The 21,121-nt window shown below is 33.0% G+C and overlaps 3 protein-coding genes across 4 annotated transcripts in view; 2 read left to right on the forward strand and 1 right to left on the reverse strand.

Moving 5' to 3' along the window:
- LOC133835546 (uncharacterized) overlaps positions 1 to 14,238 on the reverse strand; it is a 37,056-nt gene extending 22,818 nt beyond the window's left edge. Inside the window, exons 1-3 of one of the 2 annotated variants that reach the window (XM_062265633.1) lie at positions 13,560 to 14,238; positions 11,317 to 11,657; positions 10,362 to 11,286 (exon numbers count right to left, since the gene is read on the reverse strand). In XM_062265633.1, the coding sequence (XP_062121617.1) occupies positions 10,362 to 11,286; positions 11,317 to 11,389 (998 nt within the window). In that variant the 5' untranslated portion in view covers positions 11,390 to 11,657; positions 13,560 to 14,238. Of the gene's footprint in view, positions 1 to 10,361; positions 11,658 to 13,559 lie in introns of both variants that reach the window. The other variant, XM_062265563.1, reaches the window with a different exon arrangement.
- Positions 14,239 to 16,824: 2,586 nt separating this feature from the next.
- LOC133850332 (uncharacterized) lies at positions 16,825 to 17,762 on the forward strand. Its single transcript, XM_062286391.1, has one exon. The coding sequence runs from the start codon at positions 16,943 to 16,945 to the stop codon at positions 17,654 to 17,656; it is 714 nt and encodes a 237-aa protein (XP_062142375.1). The 5' UTR covers positions 16,825 to 16,942; the 3' UTR covers positions 17,657 to 17,762.
- A 1,350-nt stretch (positions 17,763 to 19,112) lies between these two features.
- On the forward strand, positions 19,113 to 20,814 carry LOC133843650 (kinesin-like protein KIF20B). The gene is made up of 10 exons (XM_062277292.1): positions 19,113 to 19,221; positions 19,291 to 19,401; positions 19,510 to 19,614; positions 19,703 to 19,786; positions 19,849 to 19,920; positions 19,979 to 20,065; positions 20,125 to 20,229; positions 20,288 to 20,329; positions 20,385 to 20,510; positions 20,580 to 20,814. The coding sequence occupies exons 2-10, from the start codon at positions 19,335 to 19,337 to the stop codon at positions 20,708 to 20,710; spliced, it is 819 nt and encodes a 272-aa protein (XP_062133276.1). The 5' UTR covers positions 19,113 to 19,221; positions 19,291 to 19,334; the 3' UTR covers positions 20,711 to 20,814.
- The last annotated feature ends 307 nt before the right edge of the window (positions 20,815 to 21,121 follow it).

The raw sequence follows: 21,121 nt of genomic DNA on the forward strand, positions 1-21,121 counted from the left end.
ATGTGCAGTGGTTTTTTTGGGGCTCGTTAAAACGTGCACAACTAAACGAGCGGCGAGTTCAAGAACGTTCATTTGGCGTGAACTTGCAAAGGTCACACAATGCAATAGAAGTGAATGCACTCGACAATGGCTGAAGAAACATCAACAACTAGAATAACAACGACACTCGCTGAGCTTGTCGGCAACAACAATGAAAACTGACAGCTGTTGCTGCCGCAGTTGTTGTTGTTATTGTTGCTGTTGTTGTTGCTCTTGTTGCAACCGCAATTTAAACTAATAACTTGCAACAACAACAAATGACAATGACAATAATTTATTTTTGAATTAATTTTTATTCGTTTGCTAAGCAGCAAACAAGCAAAGCAAAGCAAAGCTGCAACAACAATAGCACATGCAACAACATACATTCAACCGCAGACTGCGCTGCCAGCGTCGACGTCGCAGTCGACGTTGACTTCATGCTCTGTGACTGTGACAGTGACAGTTGTCGACGTCGCTGACGACGCTGGCTTTGCCCTCCATTGCAGTTGGATTCAACGACGCCCCCGCGCACACACTCGCTCCCCCTCCCTCTCCCCTCTCTACTCTTGGACTGCCCACACACATATGCACACACACACTTTGTGTTATTGACACTGCCACAGGCCTAACGGTAGATAAAACCCAGGCGATAACTTACAACAATGTATGCAACAAACAGTCGAGCGTCTCGCATCGCGTCTATTTAATTTTCTATTCTAGATTAAATTATAATAAATTGCAATTTTCTCCAACACTGTCCTGTCTGCGACTCTTTTTTGCATTGCGCAATGCACTTTTCCTTCGTCTTCCTCCTCTGTTCTGTTCTCTTCTCTTCTTCTCTCTCATTGCAGCGCATGCTAATGCAAAGACCTCCCAGCTGAAGCTGAAGCTGAAGGCAGACAGCCAGACAGCCGGCCCAGACCTCAATGTTGACATCTGGGCGCCCACACACACACTCACAAATACACACACTCTTACACACACACACTCTCGCACACACTCAGAGATAGCTTATCCACAGCAAGCGACAGATCATAACAAGAAGAAATGACAGCTCAAAGCAAGAGAGCACAGACATTGAAATAGATTTGTGTGTGCTGAACCCAAGAAGTGCATTCAACTTGAATAGAATGAGGATTTAGATCGACAAATCTGCTACAGAATAATACACATAAATTATCTACGCTATATATCTTTAATAGGCAAAAGAGTTCAGAGTCGAGTCAGAGCTTGAGTAAGCAAATAAAAACTGGCGAGGCTTGAAGAAAAATAGTGTAGGAAATAAGTAAAATTAAACAAAAAGAAAAATATGAGAAATTAACTGAATACATTAAAAATAGATCATAAGAAAAATTGGAAAAGAAAACATATTAAATGAGAAATTTGGTGAAAAAATAAAAACAATGAAGTTTCAATAAGAAAACTAATGACAATTCGAATACAATACCATTTAATTAAAAAAAAAAGAATTTACATAACTATTTATATAGCAAAAAATGATGTACCTAATTAAAATGAAAGGATCTAAATGCAGCAAAATTTTAACAAAAATAGCAAATTTATTGAAAAAAGAGAATTTATGAACTTGCAATTAGAAAAACAATGGCAAATTAATGCATTGTAATTCAGTTTATTGCGATGAAAAAAATTATAAATAGCAAACAAGGAAGAAATAAGGAAGGTAAGAGAGAAACAACAAGGGATATAGTATTGATTGTAATAAATGAAAAAACCTTTATATCAACAATAAAAAGGCAACAATAAGAAGAGTGAACAAGTAAATGATGAGAAATACAATGAAAGCTATTTAGCTAAAAGAATTGTTAATCTATTAAACCTGCAGATATGAGACACAGTGAATAGGCTAGAGAATAGTAAACTTCAAATTTGTAAAAATAAATAATAATGAATAATATCAAACTAATGATGATCAATATTTGACATATCAATGTTAAATATTGACACCACAAAAAGCATATCATAAACCTATATAACACTGATTTTAATCCTTACGACAAAATCAAGACATTAACAGCCAAAAAATAAAGAAAGAAAGAAAGTTCATTTCAATCTTTACGATAAATTGAGATATTGACATCAAGAGTATAATAAAATAAACTATAATACAACTGATATTAATTCTTATGACAAATGTAGAAGGCAAACCCAAAGAAATTGTTTTAAGATCATATGAATCCTTACGTCAAATCGAGATGTTAATAAATTCTATTTAAACTCATTTGGTTGGGTTACTAAATTAACCATTTAATAGGAATATTTTGATTATCATTTGTAGCTCAAATTGCTGGGAAACGATTGCAGCTGCCTCAAGACAGCTGCACTTCACGTTATCTATTCTTATATTTTGTTTGGTGGGATCGTTTCCACGAAAATACAACAAAAAAAAAGAAGTTCTTTTGGGCTTTACCTGCGCTTGCGTTTGGCCTATTATTTATTGTTCATCTATTCTGATTTCATCTACCTAAAACTAGCTGAATCTCAAGCTGAAACCGAAACTGAAGCTCCGCAAGATGCTTTGCCCAACAATGAACAATGAAATTCTATGCGTCGTCTCTATTCTAATAATATCTAAACAGAACTAGCTGAATCGCAAAAGCGAACCCATGTCCATGTTTTTTGTACCCAACCCAACTCAACTCAACGCAACTAAATTCAAATGCGCCATTTAATGTTGCCCCTTCGAGAGTTGCTGTTGTTGTTGTTGTTGTTGTTTGTTTGCTCAAAGTTCTTATTGTTGTTGTTGTTGCATTCGACACGCCTGTTGCTGCTTTTTTATTATTATTAGTGTGCGTTTATGTGCGTGTGTTTGTGTGTTATCAAGACAAAACTTGACCCACATACAAGTTTATTAACCGGTTTCAGTTTGCAAAAAAAAAGGGTTGCAAAAAAAAAACACATAAAAGATCAACACATTCTTGGATTAGATTCTCAAAGGGTACAAAAAAAAGTTGATATAAAAAAAGCCGCTTGAATTTAAAGTGAAATTTTTGGAAACTGAAATTTGAGCGTCAGAGAAATTATGTAAAAAGTGGTTTAGAAAAGAACGTAAAGAATATTCTTTATTCTTAAAATTCTTTCAAATATTTTTTATATAAAAACATAATGAAAAGTTCTAAGTTCTGTTGATTAGATGAAACTTCTTAGAACAAGTAAGTTAAAAAAATACCAAAATCTTTATTTGACAAATTGGTAAAGTACTACATTCCAAATATACCATAGAGTACTAAACATTCCAAATATACTCAAAATATACCGCAAAAATACTAAAATATACCGAAGTTTTTATTATATTTATATTGATATAATAGTACATTTGAAATTTACCATAAACTACTAGACATTCCAGCTATACTAGAAATATACCACACAAAAATACTAAAATATGCAAAGGTCTCTATTTGGTATATTGGTATATGTAGTACGACTTTCAAAGTATACCATAGTGTATTTAAAATTCTAAATATACTAAGTATATTATACCGCATGAGAATACCGATGTCATTATTTGGTATATTGATATAGTTCTACAATGAAAATATACCATAGAGTACTAACCATTCCTGGTTGTCAGACCCGATTTGTATAAAAGTTTTTTGCAATACAAAGGAATTTCTTAAATAACTTCTACAATGAAAGGTATAGAAAATAACCTTAAGAATATTATTAATTCTTAATTTTTAGTACCCTTTCGATAATTCAATTGTATGTGGGCAAAAAACATTTAGAATATAGAAAATATACAAAAAGTTCTTTTGATTTAATGGAAATCTTTTGAGAAAACCCTTTCGATAGTAACTCAATTATTTGTGGGCAATAAACTATAGAAATCAATTACATATCGTTGGCAATTGCAATTGCTATCGATTCAGAGTTCCCTCTGGAGCTATTGAACTCGCTGCATAGAAATCGAATCGAACATTTGCATCAGCTATGCGCCATTAGCCTAGTTGGGAAAATACTCGTATTTTCTCCATTTCGGAGTCGGAACGAAACCAATCCGAACTGATTTTGACTTCATCTCAGTGCTTGCAATTTGTTTGTTTTCATTTTCAGTTGGTGGCGCTGTGTGTAGGCGTTATAGCAGGAGGCGTGGCTACAATATGAAGCCAACAACAAAAAATGAAAATAAATAAATAAGATGCCAAGGCACTGAATGAAATTTTTGTGTTTTTTTGTTTCTGTTTGCGTTTTGTTTGTGTGCCAAGAATGCGCGTTGCCTTCCTCTTCCATCCTCCGCCTACTGTTTCGGTTTTTCCTTCGCATTCTCATTCTTCTTCTCAGTTGACGTTTTGGGTTCAACAAACTTTAATCGCACAACAACCGCTCGAATTCCGAATTGATCTGAAGCCGATCGCATGGAAATGAAATCGAGGCAATACGCACAAATCGCATCGACATCAACAACATCGGCATCATCATCATCATCAGCATCAGCATTTTAAAGAAAAAAAAAAACATTTTCAATCCGATGCTATTCGGTTACCGAAGTGTAAACAAAAGTTAAGAGCTTGCGGGCCTTTTGAAATTTGATGTGATGCACAAGGCTTGAATATTATTTTGCTCTATCGACAAATTGCAGAAAGATTTCAAAGTTGTAATAAACAGAAAAGTCACTTTCAAGTGGTTCTAAATTACAATCTTAAATACTTTTTGTTTGATTTAGAACTAGTTTGTTTGAATATAAATAATTTGGTGTGTAATAGAATTGACATATTGAATATTATACGGTACTCTAAATTCTACCAAACAGAAAACTCTATCTGAAAATTTTATTTCATATTTTTTTATTTTTATTTAGAAATATATTAGTATATACTAAGATTGAATTCCTGCATTATTCCCCTATTCTAAAGAATTCCAAATTCTAACAAACAGAAAACTTACTTTGAAAATAGTATTTACAAATTTCATTTATTTTTATTTTGAAATTTTTTAGTATATAATATAAAAACTTGAATTCTGCATCATTCCCTATTCTAAAGAATTCTAAATTCCAATAAATAAAAAAAATGTAAAATTAAAATATTTATTTATTAAATAACTATATTTCTTTCTTGCTATATTAGTTGTATTTAAAAATATATATAGATTTTATAGAAATTAAATACTTCACTCTATTTTAAAGAATTATAAATTCGAGAAAACAGAAAGCTTATTCTGAGAATTATATTTTTAAATTACAATCTGAATTGCTTTTTACTTAGAAATATTTCAGTTTGTACTATAATTTAAGTACCGCATCATTCAGTATTCTAAATCATGAACATATGCATTTCTAAATTACGATATTAATTACTTTTTATTCATTTAAATTCATTTAGAAATATTTCAGTATACACCATAATTTAAAAACTACATTATTTAGTATTCTAAACCATGAAAAAATCTATTTTAATTATTTAGAAATATTTCAGTATATACTATAGATTAAATACCGCATCATTCTGTATTATAAACTGTGAATAAATGCATTTCCTAATTACGTACTCAAATACTTTCTATTCATTTATTTTCATTTAGAAATATTTCATTATATACTAGAGTTTAAGTACTTCAATATTCAGTATTCTAAACTATGAAAATTTGTATATTTTAAATCCTCCAAAATTACCCAATCTAAACTAAATGATCTACCACAAATCTCTCGTATTCTTCGACACTAATTAAGATAGTTAAGCCCACTGCAAAGACGTGTGGCTTATCATGTGATCCACAAAATTTTATCGAGTCATCATGAAATCTGAAGAGCTTTGCAGTTCTTCGCCCTTTTTCAAAAGTTAGTTTTGATTGCCAAGCGACACACAGATAATAACGTTCCACTTTTTGAGATGGTTAAGTAAATATTTAATTAAACTTAATATTTATTCAATTAATTAATTTACTATTAGCAAAGAAATGCAAAATTTTCAACCAAAGACGAGCAGCAGTAGTTTTATTTATTTTTCTACTCTATTTCTAGTTGTTTTTGTTTGATTTTTGAAAGTAGAATGAACTAGTTCAAGAAACCAGCTCAATGGCAATTAAAAACTGGTTTTATTATTCATTTGATGGATAGGAACAATAAAACTAATCAATCTTTGGAAATATGCAACACATTCAGTAAGCCAGTAGCACAAATTGCCGACCAATAAAATTTCAGCTATCTGCAGTAAAATGCCAAAAAAAAAAAGGAAAAAAACTTTAATTCAATTAAACACAAATGAAGTGGGAAAACGACTTGTCAAAAAATGCAGCACAAAGTGTATTTTATTCTTTAGGCATCAAGCTAGATTAATTGTTGGCAGTTTATTCAATTATTCTCTATAAAGTAGAATGGTTTAAATTAAGTATACGCAATTATTCAATCAAGCAGCAGAGAAAAACAGTTGAAACTCTTTGAAAGCCACTAGTTTTTTAAAATTCATTTAAAAGAATAAAATATACATTTGGTTACCAGCTTTTAAATCAAAGATTAAGTAAAATATATTTCAAACAATTTAATAAAAATTTCCTCATGCAATTTTTATTTAAACTTGCACAAAACCTCAACTGAATTTTTTCTTAAAATTAAACTTTCAAGCATTTTAATTGTTACTATATTTTTTAATTTTATTTGATGGCGATAAAACGATGAAGAATTTGAGACATTATAGATACTTATTATTTTTTTGTTGTATCAAATTGTTTTAAATGAATTTTTTTATGCTTTTATAAATAAATCTTAGTTTTTTAATTGTAATTATATTTTTAAATTTTATTTGAATGCGATAAAACGATGAAGAATTTGAGAGATTATATAATATAATATTATATTATTATTACATATAATTTTTTTTTATCAAATCGTTTTTGAATGAATTTTTTTCAACTTTTATAAATAAATCTTAGTTTTTTATGAAAAATATTCTTTCAATCTTTCATATTGCTCCATTGTTATTTATTGTTAAATTCGATTCTTTAGTTCATTTTGATGATAATTGAATGAAGAATTATTTAATAAATCAAATATATTTATTGTTAAACATAGTTTTCATTTCGTCAAATGTAATAATGGATGTTGTTACAATCTTATTAAATTACTTTACACTTCTGTTTGTTTTTAGATTATATTTTATTTTAATTAGGTTTCATTATTTATTGATTTTGTTTTTTATTATTTTCTATATTTAAAGAATTAAAGAATCTTATTTTGGAACACAGTTTTATTTTCGCCCAGTGTAATAATTGACTATTAATTCATTTTTAATGATCTTTTAATAATTCTTTATAATTTCTTTGAGGAAACTTTATTTCAAAGAATTATAGAAGTTTATTTATTCAACAATTTTTTACCTAATTTTTAAACCCATTTTTTTGCACAGTGTAATAATTGCAGTTCTCTTGCAACTGCAATAAAATTTACTTTTTATTTCAGTTTTGTTTCCCAGCACTTTTTTTTGTAAATTTTATTTTAATTCGTTGTCACTTGCTAGCTGTCTAGGTGACTGACAATCTAACTGCCTAACTGACTGACGTCTATTACCAAATTTACACACACACACACACACACTTAGCACACTCACACACACATAAAACACTTGTGTAGTTAAGAGACTTGAGCTAGAGCCTCATAAAGTGGCTTGTGAGTGGATTCAAGTGCATATTTCGGTTAATTTGAATTGCAGTCTCACAGTTCAATTATGTGGCAAGGGAAGAAAAATAAAAAATACAACGAGAAGAACGTGGAAGAAGGTTGAGAGTTTTGAATTGAACCACAAGAAGTTGTTCAGCCTCGTTTTTTTTCCTTTTTTGCATTGGCAATTTAGTTTGCCAAGATTAAGTAAATTAAATTACAATGTGCACATTGTTGTCGCTCAGTGTATTTGTGTTGAGTGCAACTTCATTATGTGCATTTAACATAAATTTTCAATTATTATGCGATTTAAAGTGCACTGCGCATGCACTTCTGCCACTCACTGTACAACAAGAAGAAGAAGAAGAGAGCTCAGAAGTTCCGAAGTTCTTCTTCAAGTTGTTGTTGTCACGTTTCGTATTTTCGCTTTTGCTCTTCTCTTGATTATTGCAGTTTCTTTTTTACGTGTGCCTTTTATTTATTCTCTCCTGCTGAAATCTCGTACATCTGTTGTCGCAATAATGCCTGAAAATTGGTTCACAGTTGACCCAGTTTTTTTCCATTTTTTTTTTGGTAGTTTTTGCCGATTTTCAGAGAGCAAAAGAAGGAGAGAGAGAGAGAGAGAGAGAGAGAGAGAGAGAGAGCAAGTGGTAGTAGAATGGATCTGATGCTCGTTTGCCAGCTGCCAACAAACAATTTATGTATTGCGTATATACCAAAGATATATATGTGTGTATATATGTATGTATATTTATCAGATTGGCACCAAAAAAACACAAAAAACAAACTGCAGCAAGATGTTGTCCACCAAATGTGGAGCACAAGAATCAGGCAACAGAGTTGTGCGTGTGTGTGTTTGTGTTTGTGTTTGCTTTGGTAAGTGGTTCACTTTTTCGGCGGGGAAATTCTTGAAATGTTTATGGGAGAAAACGTAGTGCAATTCTTCTTCAACGGACACAACGAAAGATTCACGAGTGCATTGCGATTGGCTAGAGAACGACTTTATTCTATCTGACACCAGAATGCTTAAGCGAAAACTAATGAATGAGCTCGTTAAAATTGTTTTGTGATGTATGCCAAAGCAGTTATTTAGTCAGCAAAACGTTTACGAATGAGAACAAAGTGGGAATAAGAAAACTAAATATAGAAATGTAATAAATAAGAGTCTTCTTAAAAATAAGAACATTTTCTTATTGGTAAAACATTCACGAATGAAAATAAAGGCTAAAAAAAACTATCTTATTTGCCAGCAATAGGTTTACGAATGAGAGCAAAGAGAAACAGAGAAAACTAAAGCATTTAAATGATATAACTAATGATTAAGTTATTGGAAGAACTTTTCGGTCCACCAAATAAGAATGTAAGGTATAAATGAGAACTGAGAACACTATTTTGTTATAAATTTAGTCACTTTTTTGCCAGTAAAACGTTTACGAATGAGATGTTGAAAATATAACTAGAAATAAATTATTAGACATAAGAACTACGCTAAAAAAGGAAACATTTTTTGTATTAATAGACAATTCACTAGTCAGTAAAACGTTTACGAATGAGCTACAAAGAAGGGCGAAGCTTAAAGAGTTTTAAGAATACTGCTCATTAAATTGTGAGCATGACTCTAATATAAAATCTTTTTAAAAAAGCGTTTTTATTAATGAATATTATTTTTAACTTAATACGTAATGCTGTTGAAACATTTAAGAACAATAATATTGAAAGAACAATACCAAAAAGTAGCAAATCACTTATTTTAAAAAATAACAAAGATTTCTATGAATCCTATCTTTTAAATATTTCTTCATATATATTATTTAAATTTTAAATTTCATACACATTATATTATTAAGTTAATAAGAAATTGTGTTGAAATATCAAGGAACAACATTGAGAGGAAGACAATACTTTTAAAATACTAAAACATAAATTTGTAATAGTTTTTAGTATATTAAAATACCACAACATTCGTTATTTCTCCTTTTTTAAATAAGAATTCAGTATGAGTTCCGCACACATATTTTAAATGTAGTTAAATCTCACAGTGCATAACAAGAATATTGCAACTGTTGTGGTTGCAACATTTAAGCCTTGCACACAGCTGGAGCTTAAAGTTAGAGGCAAGAGCTGAGGAGAGAAGAAAAGAGCAATGAGGGGCGACAAGTCACAAAAATATAGGCATTTACCTTAATGCACACACATGGCTATAATCCCCCCTCAACAGAGGCAACTGTTGCAACTGTTGAGCTGGGGGACACAAAAGGAGAAAGAGACAGCAACACGGGAAGAGAAAGAGAGAGAGAGAGAGAGAGAGAGAGAAGCAACACCGGCTGCAGCTTAAGTCAAAAACCTGCTCCTTGTCCAGAACTTCGCCACAGCTTTATTTTCTTATATTTTTTATTTTATAACGAAAAAAAAAACAATTTTTGTTTTCTTTTTTCTTAGGAGGGGGAACTTTGCATGCAGCTTTGCAGTTATTCTGAGTGGAGATTGCAGAATGCAGTTTTGCGTGGTGTCCCAAATTTAGTAGGTGAAATTTTGGCCCGTTTTTTTTTTTTGTTGTTTTGTTTTGTTTTTGTTGGTTAAGAAAACTGGACTTTTGATTCTAACTGGAGGGTGATTCCCTCTCTCTATCTCTTTTTGATTGCATGTAATCAACGAGGGGCAAGAAATTGGGTCAACCAAAAAAACAACAAAATAAAGAGTAGAGGAGTAAAAAAAAAGTCAAACTCACCTTTTGGGATCGAGCATGTTGCAAGTTTTGCTCAGATTATCCGTACTTGGTAATGTCGTTTGTGATGTGTGCGTAAAGTCCGAGGATGTGGAAGAAGAAGAAGAAGATGACGACGACGATTCAGTTGATGATGTTGTGGATGCTGTTGAAGAGCTGCAAGTTGCTGGTGTTGTTGCTGTGGCAGCAGCAGCGGCAGCAGCAACTGTTGCTGTTGACGGCACATCGATTTGTAGGCGACAATCGGCAACAATTTTGGCCAGATTACGTTGACTGGTGGCAACCAACGGTTCCTGTTCCATTGCTAATGATTCGTTGTCGGAATTGTGGTTGTTGCTGTTGCTGTTGTCAATGTGAATGCTGATGCTGTGGTTGCTGCTGCTGCTGTTGGCGTTGGCGTTAGGCTCCTCCTCCTTCTCAGAGAGCAACAAATTCATTGGCATTTTTTCGTAATGTGTCTGCGACTTGAGCGATTCACACTTTGCCTTTTGCTTCTTGGCTTTCAATTCTTCAGCTGCCTTTGGAATTTTTGAAATTTTTGTTGTTGCCCTGTTGTTGTTGTTATTGGTATGGTTGTTGTTGTTGTTGGCAGCAACAACTGCAACTGTTTCCTGTTTAGCTGATGCTGCTGCTGCTGTTGCTGATGATGACGACGATGTTTTAGTATTAACTGCTGCTGGCTGCTGTTGTTGTTGTTGTTGTTGTTGCTGGACTGCTGCTGCTGCTGTTGGTGGCAGAGCTGTGGCCAATGTTGCTGCTACTTTTAATGACTCCTCAACAACTTGTTCAGCTGCTGTTGCTGCGACTTCGTCTCCTGTCGTTGCTGTTGCTGCTTTTGAATTTACTGCTGCTCCTGTTGTTGTCGTATTTATAATTGCCGGCTGTTGCTGTTGCTGCTGTTGTTGTTGTTGCTGTTGCTGTTGCTGTTGTTGTTGTTGTTGTTGTTGCGTGGCGAGAGCGACTCCACCTTCTGGTATAATTGTTGCAAAAATTTGTTCGCCAAATATGAAAAGATCCTTGGAAATAATCATTATCACCTTTTTGTGATGTTTGTGATGTCTTATCGTATTTTCTCTCTCTCTCTCTCTCTCTCTGTCTCTCGCTCTTTCTTTCTTGCCTTTTTCAGTTTTGGATTAACTCTTTTTTCACGTTTTTCCTTTTAGGTAAATGTAAAAACGTTTCTTCATTAATTGAAACGAAGGATTTCATTTAAAACACGTTTCGCTTAACGCATTCAACATTTCTCGTTGGCATCTTTTTTTTTAGCGATTTTTGAGCACATTTCATAATTCGCAGAGGCTGCAAAAATACAAAAAAATAAAAACGAGTTGCAAAGATAATGAAATTGATTAAAAATTATTGCAAGAGTTATACAATAAGTTCAACATAAACATTATATGTGAAATTTAAAGCTGTCTTCGTAGAATTATGCCCTGAAATCAGCTGCAAACCTCATAATAATAATATCCGCCAACATAAATTTAGTATTTCATTCGAACATAACTGAAATTCAACTGACTAAATTCTCTAAAATGAAATGTAAAAAATAAAACTAATAATCTTTCTATTATAAAATAAAGTTCTTCAACTATTTTCTTAGCTGGAAAAATTTGTCGCCGAATTTAACTTAAGAATGAAATGAATCATAATAAATAAGAAAAAATTTGAATTTCCAAAAAATAGGTTAAATAAAATCAAGTTCTTCGACAATTTTCATAGCTGGAAACATTTTACGCCTAAAAAGGAAATAAGTGTAATAATAATGATAGAATCATAATATTAAAATTTGATGTAAATTTTGATTTGAAATTTTTAGCATTCAACAATTTAAAAGAATCGAATTTTAATTTTTTTCCTACAGTACCGAGTAATAATTATTATTTTTATTTTTTTATTTATTTATTTATTATTATTTTTGTTTTTTCTTCCTTTTTTTACTATTTAAAATGCACACAAAAGCCTATGGCTATGAATATCTATGAAATTTCTTTAATAATTTTTGTTTTAACTTTCACATCTCCATTTTTGCTTTGAATGAACAAATTGTAAAAATTATGTTTATATTATTTTTGTATACGAAAAATCAAATTAAAAATTGTTGTAAAATTACATTTACTAAGTTTCTAGAAACATTGAACCGACATAAACAGAGTTTGTAATTTTAAGGAAATTTTTACAATTTTCTTTAACTAATTTTAAAAATTAAATGTCTTAACTACACACAATAAAAAAAATTGTGTATAACAATTAAGACAAAAAATCTCTAAGTATTTATGAAATTTACTGAAATCTTTACTTTAGTTGATTTAAAAATAAAATTCTTTAATTTTCTGTATCCACAAATCATTTAAAATAATACAAATTTAAACTACACATAAATAAAATTTTGTGTATAAAAATTAATTTAAAATTTTAGGAAGCATTTATGAAATTGCTTAAAATTTTTACTGTATTTAATCTTGGAATTAAATTTGTTCATTTTCTGTAATAATTTAATAATTTGTAACACATAACAATTATTCTGAAAATATATTCATAGCAATTCTGTAGCTATAAGTGTTCCTTAGTACTCTGTATTAATTTTTTGTCAACTATTTATAGTACACACAATGCCAAGTTTTATTTTTGCTAGCTTTGATTTTATGTTTTTTTTTATTTTTTGTTAATTTTCGCACTTGTTTTCACTGGAGACTGACTTGCCAATTCCGTACTATAAATAAAATCGTTTATTCTTTGTACACAATTGTTGATATTTTTTTTTAATTTTTTTTGTGGGAATGCGCTGTCACTTTTTAAATGGATTGCAAAGCAAACTTCGAGCACAGTCACCAAAAAAACAAATGAAATTTTTAGTGACCGTCTAAGCCGCGTCTAGCGGACACCCAAAGAGAGATGAGAGGGAGGAAGAGATGAAGAAATGAAGAGAGAGCGAGGGAGATTTCAACTTCTGTTATAATTTGTTAATAAAGCCCGCGCGAAACAAAGCGCCAGAGCAAAATGTCAGTTTACATTTTCGTGCACGTATACGAAATGTATGCAACTGTATGCGTGCATGCATTTTGTGTATGTGTGAATGCGGGGAATATAAATGTAAACATAGCAAAAACAACAAACGAGTGTCAAGAAACAACAACAACAAATAACGACGACAGCAAAACAAAAACAGAAACAGAAAAGCGCAAAAAAAAAAACAACACGCACCCAAAAGCAGCGAATCGTTGAATCGGCAACTTAACGAAGAATCTCGTTGTTGGCTTGCAGGATGACGACGAAGGGGGTGGAGAAGAAATTCGCTTAGGCTGACTGACTGGCTGGCTGGCTGATCTGTTGTGTTGTGTTTTGCTGGGTGGGGGAAGGTGAGCACGGGGGACGGCTGATGATGACTGGGGTAGACTCGTCGTTGGATCGCTATTAAAATTTTGATTTAAAATCAGCTGTGCGAGAGGATAGCACTTCTTCTTGCTCTTCTTCCATTTACTTGCATATGCATTTGTTTGATTTACACATTTGTTGTGTGTGAGCAAGAAAATAAAATACACACACACGTACGCACACTCACACACACACACACACTCACGCACAGAACGTTGTATAGTAGAGTAGACGACGGCGAACAACACGAGAAACCGAAACGAAACGGAACGTAACGAAGAGATGTAAAAAAGGCTTTTAGTGCATGATGTTTGTTGCTTCTAGTGCTATGCCGATCGACTAAATGAATTGGAATTGAAAGCTGAACGGCAACAGCGACTACGACGGCAACGACGACGACGATGGCGGCGGCGACGAATGCGACGACGACGACGACAACGACAACTTTCTGACAACGAACGGCGCGTTTTACGAACAACCAACGTCGGCCGAATTCGATCTCATACTGATCAACGGTTGTCTGAACATTGCTTCTGCTTCTGCTGCTGCTGCTGCTGTGTGCTGTTGCTGTTGCGTCGCAGTCGACGTCAAAGAGCGCATGAATGACAATATTTTAACAGCGCTGCGCTGCGCACTGCTGTGGGCGCATTGTCTCTCCCCAAAAGTTAAGCAGCGCCATTGCACGTGCGTATGGAGCTCACACACCCTCTTACACTGTATCTCATTCTCTCTCCCTGTCTCGCTCTTGCTGGCACTCTCTTTGCTGTAAGCTTACATGCTTTTAAGAGAGCAACCGCAGCGCTGTAATGTGCTCTCTTCTGCTATCGCTATGGGCAATGTAATCTGTCAACGCATGTGAACCATGAACCGCACCAAACTCTTAACCGATAAAAGCAACAAAAGCTTTTATGAGGCTCAGCAGCAGCAGCAGATGAAGAGGAAGAAAAGTATTAGTCGCTGGCTTGGTGATAGAAATTTGCTTAAGATTACACTGAGAGCAAACGTTGAGTATAGAACTTTCAAGAAAGCAAACTGATAATATTACTTAATTGTAAATCATAGTTTAAAAGCATTTTAATAATAAAACTTACTGTGATTTTTTCAAGCTGCTGCTTCACTTACGTATACGCAATTTTGCGCAGTGTAGCAAATAGTAATTTGACAAGTTTGTAGATTGACGTTATTCAAGTTTGGTAACGTTTTCGGTTTCGCTTTGTTATTTTATTTTATTTTATTATAATTTTTTTTTGGTTTTGGAAATATGTATAACATTTCCGGCACGTATTGCCAACAAATCCAGAATTGTGTTAAAACGAAATGTGCTTTATAAAAAAAAAAGAAAAAAGTAAACCTTTTTTTGGGGTGATGTATTCTAAATGGCGAAATGACTGGAACTCGTTGTGCGTGTTGAATTTTCGTTTATATTTCGGCTGTTCAAGCTTATCAGTCATTAAACTTGACAATAGAAAGCAGCAAGCGCAACAACAACAACAAGAACAAGAGCAAATAACGCACCAGGAAGGAGAAATAAAGCGTAACGCACATAGAGACGAGATCCATAAAATGCGTCAGCTGTTTTCGAGCTTTTTTTTGATCAAATCCCAAATGGAAAATAACATGTTTCTATAGAAGAACTCTGCACCGGGTCTATCATTATATAGAACTATGGCAAATCTGCGACTATAACGGTGATTATTTAGTTTTATCCTCCAAGCCGAAGCCGAGTGAAAGAGAGGTTGGACTATTTAGTTTATAGCATGTGCGCCATAAACATTTTGCTGCTTGTTTTTGTTTTTGCTTCTAATTTTTGCCAGCTGCCATTTGCTTAGTAGTTGTTGTATTTGTTACGCACTGTGTGCGCGGCACCAATACAAGCGCAAGCATTCACCGACACACACACACACAGCGAGACATACGCACTCAAAAGCACACGCACTTGCTCTTAACCTTGAAAAGCTAAAGCTGACAACAGCTTTCGTTGTTGTTGTTCTTGTTGCGCGGTTCGCAACTTTTTTCTTCTTTTTTTTTGTTGTTGTTGTTCTTTTGGTGTACGTTTGTCTGTCTGTGTGTGTGTCTGTAGGTGTTTACTGTTCAGCTCTTTTTGGACTGCGCTGATAACATATTGTTGTTGCTTTCTTTTCTTTCTTTTTGTGCGTTCGTTGCTCCGCACTCACAGACACACACCCACACACACACATGCATACAAAGAGATACACGCACGAAAGCATATTAATTTTTACATTTTTTTTTTTTATGTTATTTCGTTATTTATTTGCGTACTTTAAGCATTCTCTCTATAGTTTTATTATGCAGATCTCTACAAATTTGTCATGCTAATTTTCTTTGCAGCAGCGAAAATTTCACTCTGAAATTTCGCAATTTGCGTTTTTATTGGAATTTTATGATTTTTGCGCGTTTAATGAACTCTTATCACCAAAAAATTTCGCTGTTTCTTAGGCATCTGTAATGCAACAACAACAAAAAAGCGCTTACTCATATTCTATGAGTATTCGAGAAATACAAATAAACTCATATATGCACACACTTACATACATATACATACAACTAAATGCAGCTCAGGGCCTCGGTTTTTTGACCGTCGGAATTATCAGATTACAAAATGTACGAAACCTGAAAAGAGTTCTTAACCTTGAACTTCAACGATATCAGCGCTGCAATTGAGTTCAACGACAGTTACAATATCAGTTCAGTGAAAGCTCAATTATGAAAGCTTTTCTCACACGCTTGCTGATAGCTTAACAGTAATTTAAAGTTTTTAATACGCTAGAATAACGCATTCACCTAGCTCTTTTGCTTGCTAAATTCGCGTATAAAATTATTTTTGTGTACCGCTTAAAAGTATGCAACGATTTTTTCGAGTAAGCAAAAAGCTGTGAGCTAAGAGCAATTCTCTTAGTACAGTGGGCAAATTATGTGATCATTTGCGTAGTTTTTAAAAAATGAAAACCAATTCTCTAAGAACAATGTGCAAAATATGTGATTTTGTTGGAAAATATTTTGATGCATTATTTTAAGAAAAATTTGTCTTCGACCTAAACTTCATTATTTCGTTTTAGTTTTTTGTTTAGTTTAATGTTATACTTACTTACTTACTTGCATAGTTATCAAAAACAAACACAATTACTTCTGCAATAAAATTGTACGCATTATTTAAGTTGAATTTTTTTTAAAGCTTTCAATTTTACCCCAAAATGGATGGACCCATTATATCAATATATGATATGCTTAGGAAGCGCTATCGCCAGCAAAAAAAAGAAGAGCAATTGCAGCAAGAGATCTTTCCTATCGATGGGCGACGTCCGACGTATCCAACTCGAAAAACTGAGGCCAAGAAACTCAAAATGAAGTCAAGTCGCAGCAAAATGGTTTCCACACCCAAAGAGAAATCCACCAAGATGACGACCAATGTGGTGACAGCGACGCATTTGACCAAGAAACGTTCCCGCATGCTGATCCCTGCTTTGGCCAAGAAGGAAGTGCTCAACGATCTGATCGAACGCATGACAATGCCAGCGAAAAAGTCCGAGGAGAAGTTGATCAACGAATCATCCGGTTCCACAGAGTCAACACTGAATACAGTTGTAACTGTGCTGAAGAAGACGAAACCCGCAGTGCCAGCAAAGCCAAATGTTGTGAAAATGTTGCCAGGCAGCGCTTCAACTGCAGCGCGACGTCGCCTGGCTTTATCGCCACGTAATATGAACACTTTGGCCACTCCAAAACTGAAGCGAGAGAAGCAGCTGAAGCCCAAAGCAATGCGCAAAAATGATGCGAATAATCCCACAGATGCTTTGCGTCCAAAGCGACGTCTGCAAACTAACAAATCGATGAGCTTGATGCAGGTCAAATCGGAGCTAAAGTCAGATTCCAATACAGAAGATAATGCTATGCGTTATCGTGTTTGAATTTCTTAGTTTTACCATTTGAGTTCCACTTGGAATGCTTAAATTTAAAGTTAAATCACTTAAAATGTAATACAACAAAAAAATACACAAGATATTTCCACAATAACTTTTTTATAACTTTGTGCCGGCAGGAAATGTATGTAACAGGTAGAAGGACGTATCTCCGACCCTATAAAGTATATATATATTCTTGATCAGCCGAGACGATCTGGCCATGTCCGTCTGTACTTCGGTCTTTCTGTCCGTCTGTCTGTATGAACACCTAGATCTCAGAGACTATAAGATATAGAGCTGTAATTTTTCTTCGACAGCATTTGTTATGTTTGCACGCAGATCAAGTTTGTTTCAAATTTTTACCACGCCCACTTTCGCCCCTGTCACGAATTTTGGTATATACAATAATAGCTATTGTAATTGTGATTTGGTTGCGAGCTGAAAAAATTGTCGAAGTTATTAAAGAAATACTTTTGTATGGGCAAAAACGACTACTTACTAGGGGTTTGGTATATTTTCGGTATTTTTATGGTATTTTTGGTCGAGCACACTCGACTGTAGCTTTCTTACTTATAATAATACTGCACTGTTTTGCTTTTATTGCGGAGTATCTCAAAGTCGAGCACTCCACTGTAGCTAAAGTGAAATCGCTTATTTTGTTCTGGTTTCATATCTCGCCTAATAAGATTTCGTTTAACTGTTGATTTTTTTGGGAAATATAACTCCCAAATAATAAGAAGGGATATAATTTAAATTATTTCAACAGAATTATGAATGACTCATTTTAAAATAATCTTACATCAAAATTTTATGTGGGTAAAAATTCGTTTCTACGTACGAAAATTTTGAAGAAATGCGTCAAAAAGAAGACCGTTATTTAGTATAAAAGAGTTCTTTAGTTCAGAAGCGAGTTACAGTTCTAAACGGCATTGAAAAGCAAGCAAGCGTGTTTCTAAAAACCGAGATACATATATAAAAAAAGATGCAGACATTTTTGAAATTTTTGGCAGTATTATTTATTCTCGTGCCAAGATGCACGGCGAGCCAAGATAAAGAATTATTTCCGGATACTTCTGATCCAATACTAGATGCAATGAGGAATTGGATGGTAAAAAATTCTAAAAAAGTACCCATCGCACCTGAGGAAAATCAATTAAAGCAATGTGGAGAAATGGAAAAAAAAATATTGCTCCTGGAACTTCAAATAAATGAAACCAATAAAGCTAATCAGCAACTCGACGAATATAAAAAACAAATTGAAAAGCAAGGAGCCGAAATAAGGACCTTTTCGATTGAAGATGAACTTATTGCTAGCCAAAGAGCTGAAATAGAAGATAAAATAATGCAGCTGGAAATGCAAATTAAAAAAACGAACAAAGCTAATCAACAAATAGAAGACTACAAAAACCAACTTGAAAAGAAAAAACTTGAAATAAACACCTTGTCGAATAACGTTGAAGATAAACTAAAGCTTCTGGAAGATTTCCAATTGCAAATTGCAAAGAAAGAATTAGAAATAAAGAGCTTGCAATTAAGTATATCATCGTACGAGAACAATACAAATAATCAGAGTAAGATTTTATAAACTATTACCGCACAGTTTGAAAATTTTAATAATAAATAATCATTCCACAAAATAGGTAATCTAAAAAACAATCCACCACAGATAGTATGTCCCAATTATATGGACCAATCATATAATGAGGCTCCGAACCTCAATAATACAATTAATGAACTGGAAAAGAAACAAAGTAAGTTCAGTCATTATTACACTTTCATATTTTTTCAAATGAATGCGAATTAACAATAGGAATTTAACTTGTTAATACAATTCTGAATGCAAATCTGCTCTCTTATAGAATCGTGTCAGATGGATTTGGAGTCAGAATGGAATGGTTCCATCGAAAAGGATGTGGCTATTGACGATATGAAAAAAGAAGCTGAGGCTAATCGTAAACTGATGGGTAAGTGTTCACTTTATTTAATTGAATACAACTTTGAGATATCACTGACCATTGAAATCTTCTCGCTTAAACCTATGAAATAATTTAGAATCTCAATGGAATGAGGCGAATTATATGAGTGCCAGAATTAAAGAAATGGAAATAGTAGCTGAGAATAATAAAAATCTGTTGGGTAAGTGTTCCCTTTTGATTCTTACATCGCAGAATTTATAGAAGTTTTATTAACTTTGCTAGATCAATGTCAAGAGAACAAAAGAAATATGCAAAAAACAGAAGAGGAGAAGAAATCAGTCGAAGAGAAACTAAGTACGCTAGATTGAATATTTAATTTGAATAAACCTAATAGAAAATACCTTTTTTCCAGATGAATGTCAATTAAATAATACGAATTTAGTAAAATTGAAGGATGAAAGCTTCAAAGAATATCAAAGTAATCAACAAATAATATTAGGTAAGTAAATCACTTTGATACAATACAATAATTACCAATCAAAATTGTGTCAATTAAAGAATCGTGTCAGGATGATTTGGAATCGCAAAGAAATGAGTCCACTTATAAGACTGTGACTATTAAGGAACTGAATAATGTAGCTGAGTTTAATCACAATCTATGGAGTAAGTATCTTCTTAAGTATATTAAATTTGAAAAATCTAATTACATTCCACATTCTAGACCAATGTCAGAAGAATAGGGAGGAGATCCAAACAGAACTTGGTATGTTTTATTGAATGATACAATAGTCTAATTTCAACACTTTTTGCTGTGGTAGATTCTTATAAAACAAAGGATTCGAACAACAACAAATTAGTCGAATCATGTAAAAATCAATTGGAATCGCAAAAACTTGAGACCACTTCTAAAAATGCGACTATTAACGAATTGAATAAAGTTTTGGGTAGGTATCTTCTTTAAAAGAAATCAATTCAAGACCAATTAATCAACCTATATTATTTTTTTTCTTTAGATAAGTGTAAAAAGAACAATGAAGAACTCAACAATCAGCTGATCACCAAAGAACAATGCGCTAAACAATGCAGCGGAAAGAAGTTCTTGAAAAAAGCATTGTGTAAAGCGAAATGCAAATGGAGTTTTTAGCAGTTCTTACAATATCGATGTTATAGATTTAAGTCAGCCGATTCTTCTGTTTAATTTCACTTTTCAATTCTGAATACACATTAAAAATATTTGCAAAATTTGAATCGCGTATTTCGTTAATTTAATTATATTTCAATTAACAAGTGGACAAAAGGGGATAAGAAAATACACATAATTAACAAACAGATCTATGGAACCTAATACAAATATAACGGAAACTATTTAGGGTTTCGATCCATTCAGAAGTGGTTCACAATAAACTGTGAGAAACCCGGCAACCATTTTGAATAAGAGCACGATAGTGTGGTATTTTTCTTAAAATATACCGAATAAATATACCCCACAAATAATAAAATAGACTGAAAGCCAAATTTGATATGTCGATGAAGTACGACATTCGAAATATATCAT

This window comes from Drosophila sulfurigaster, chromosome 2L (genome assembly GCF_023558435.1).
Source record: "Drosophila sulfurigaster albostrigata strain 15112-1811.04 chromosome 2L, ASM2355843v2, whole genome shotgun sequence".
In the NCBI taxonomy this organism is placed as follows: Eukaryota; Metazoa; Arthropoda; class Insecta; order Diptera; family Drosophilidae; genus Drosophila; species Drosophila sulfurigaster.

Coding starts and splice junctions, on each gene's coding strand:
- LOC133850332 (XM_062286391.1), top strand. CDS start 16,943: ATGGATGGACCCATTATATCAATATATGATATGCTTAGGAAGCGCTAT.
- LOC133843650 (XM_062277292.1), top strand. CDS start 19,335: ATGGACCAATCATATAATGAGGCTCCGAACCTCAATAATACAATTAAT. Junction 19,921..19,978: donor ATCAGTCGAAGAGAAACTAA/GTACGCTAGATT, acceptor CCTTTTTTCCAG/ATGAATGTCAATTAAATAAT. Junction 20,230..20,287: donor GTTTAATCACAATCTATGGA/GTAAGTATCTTC, acceptor TCCACATTCTAG/ACCAATGTCAGAAGAATAGG.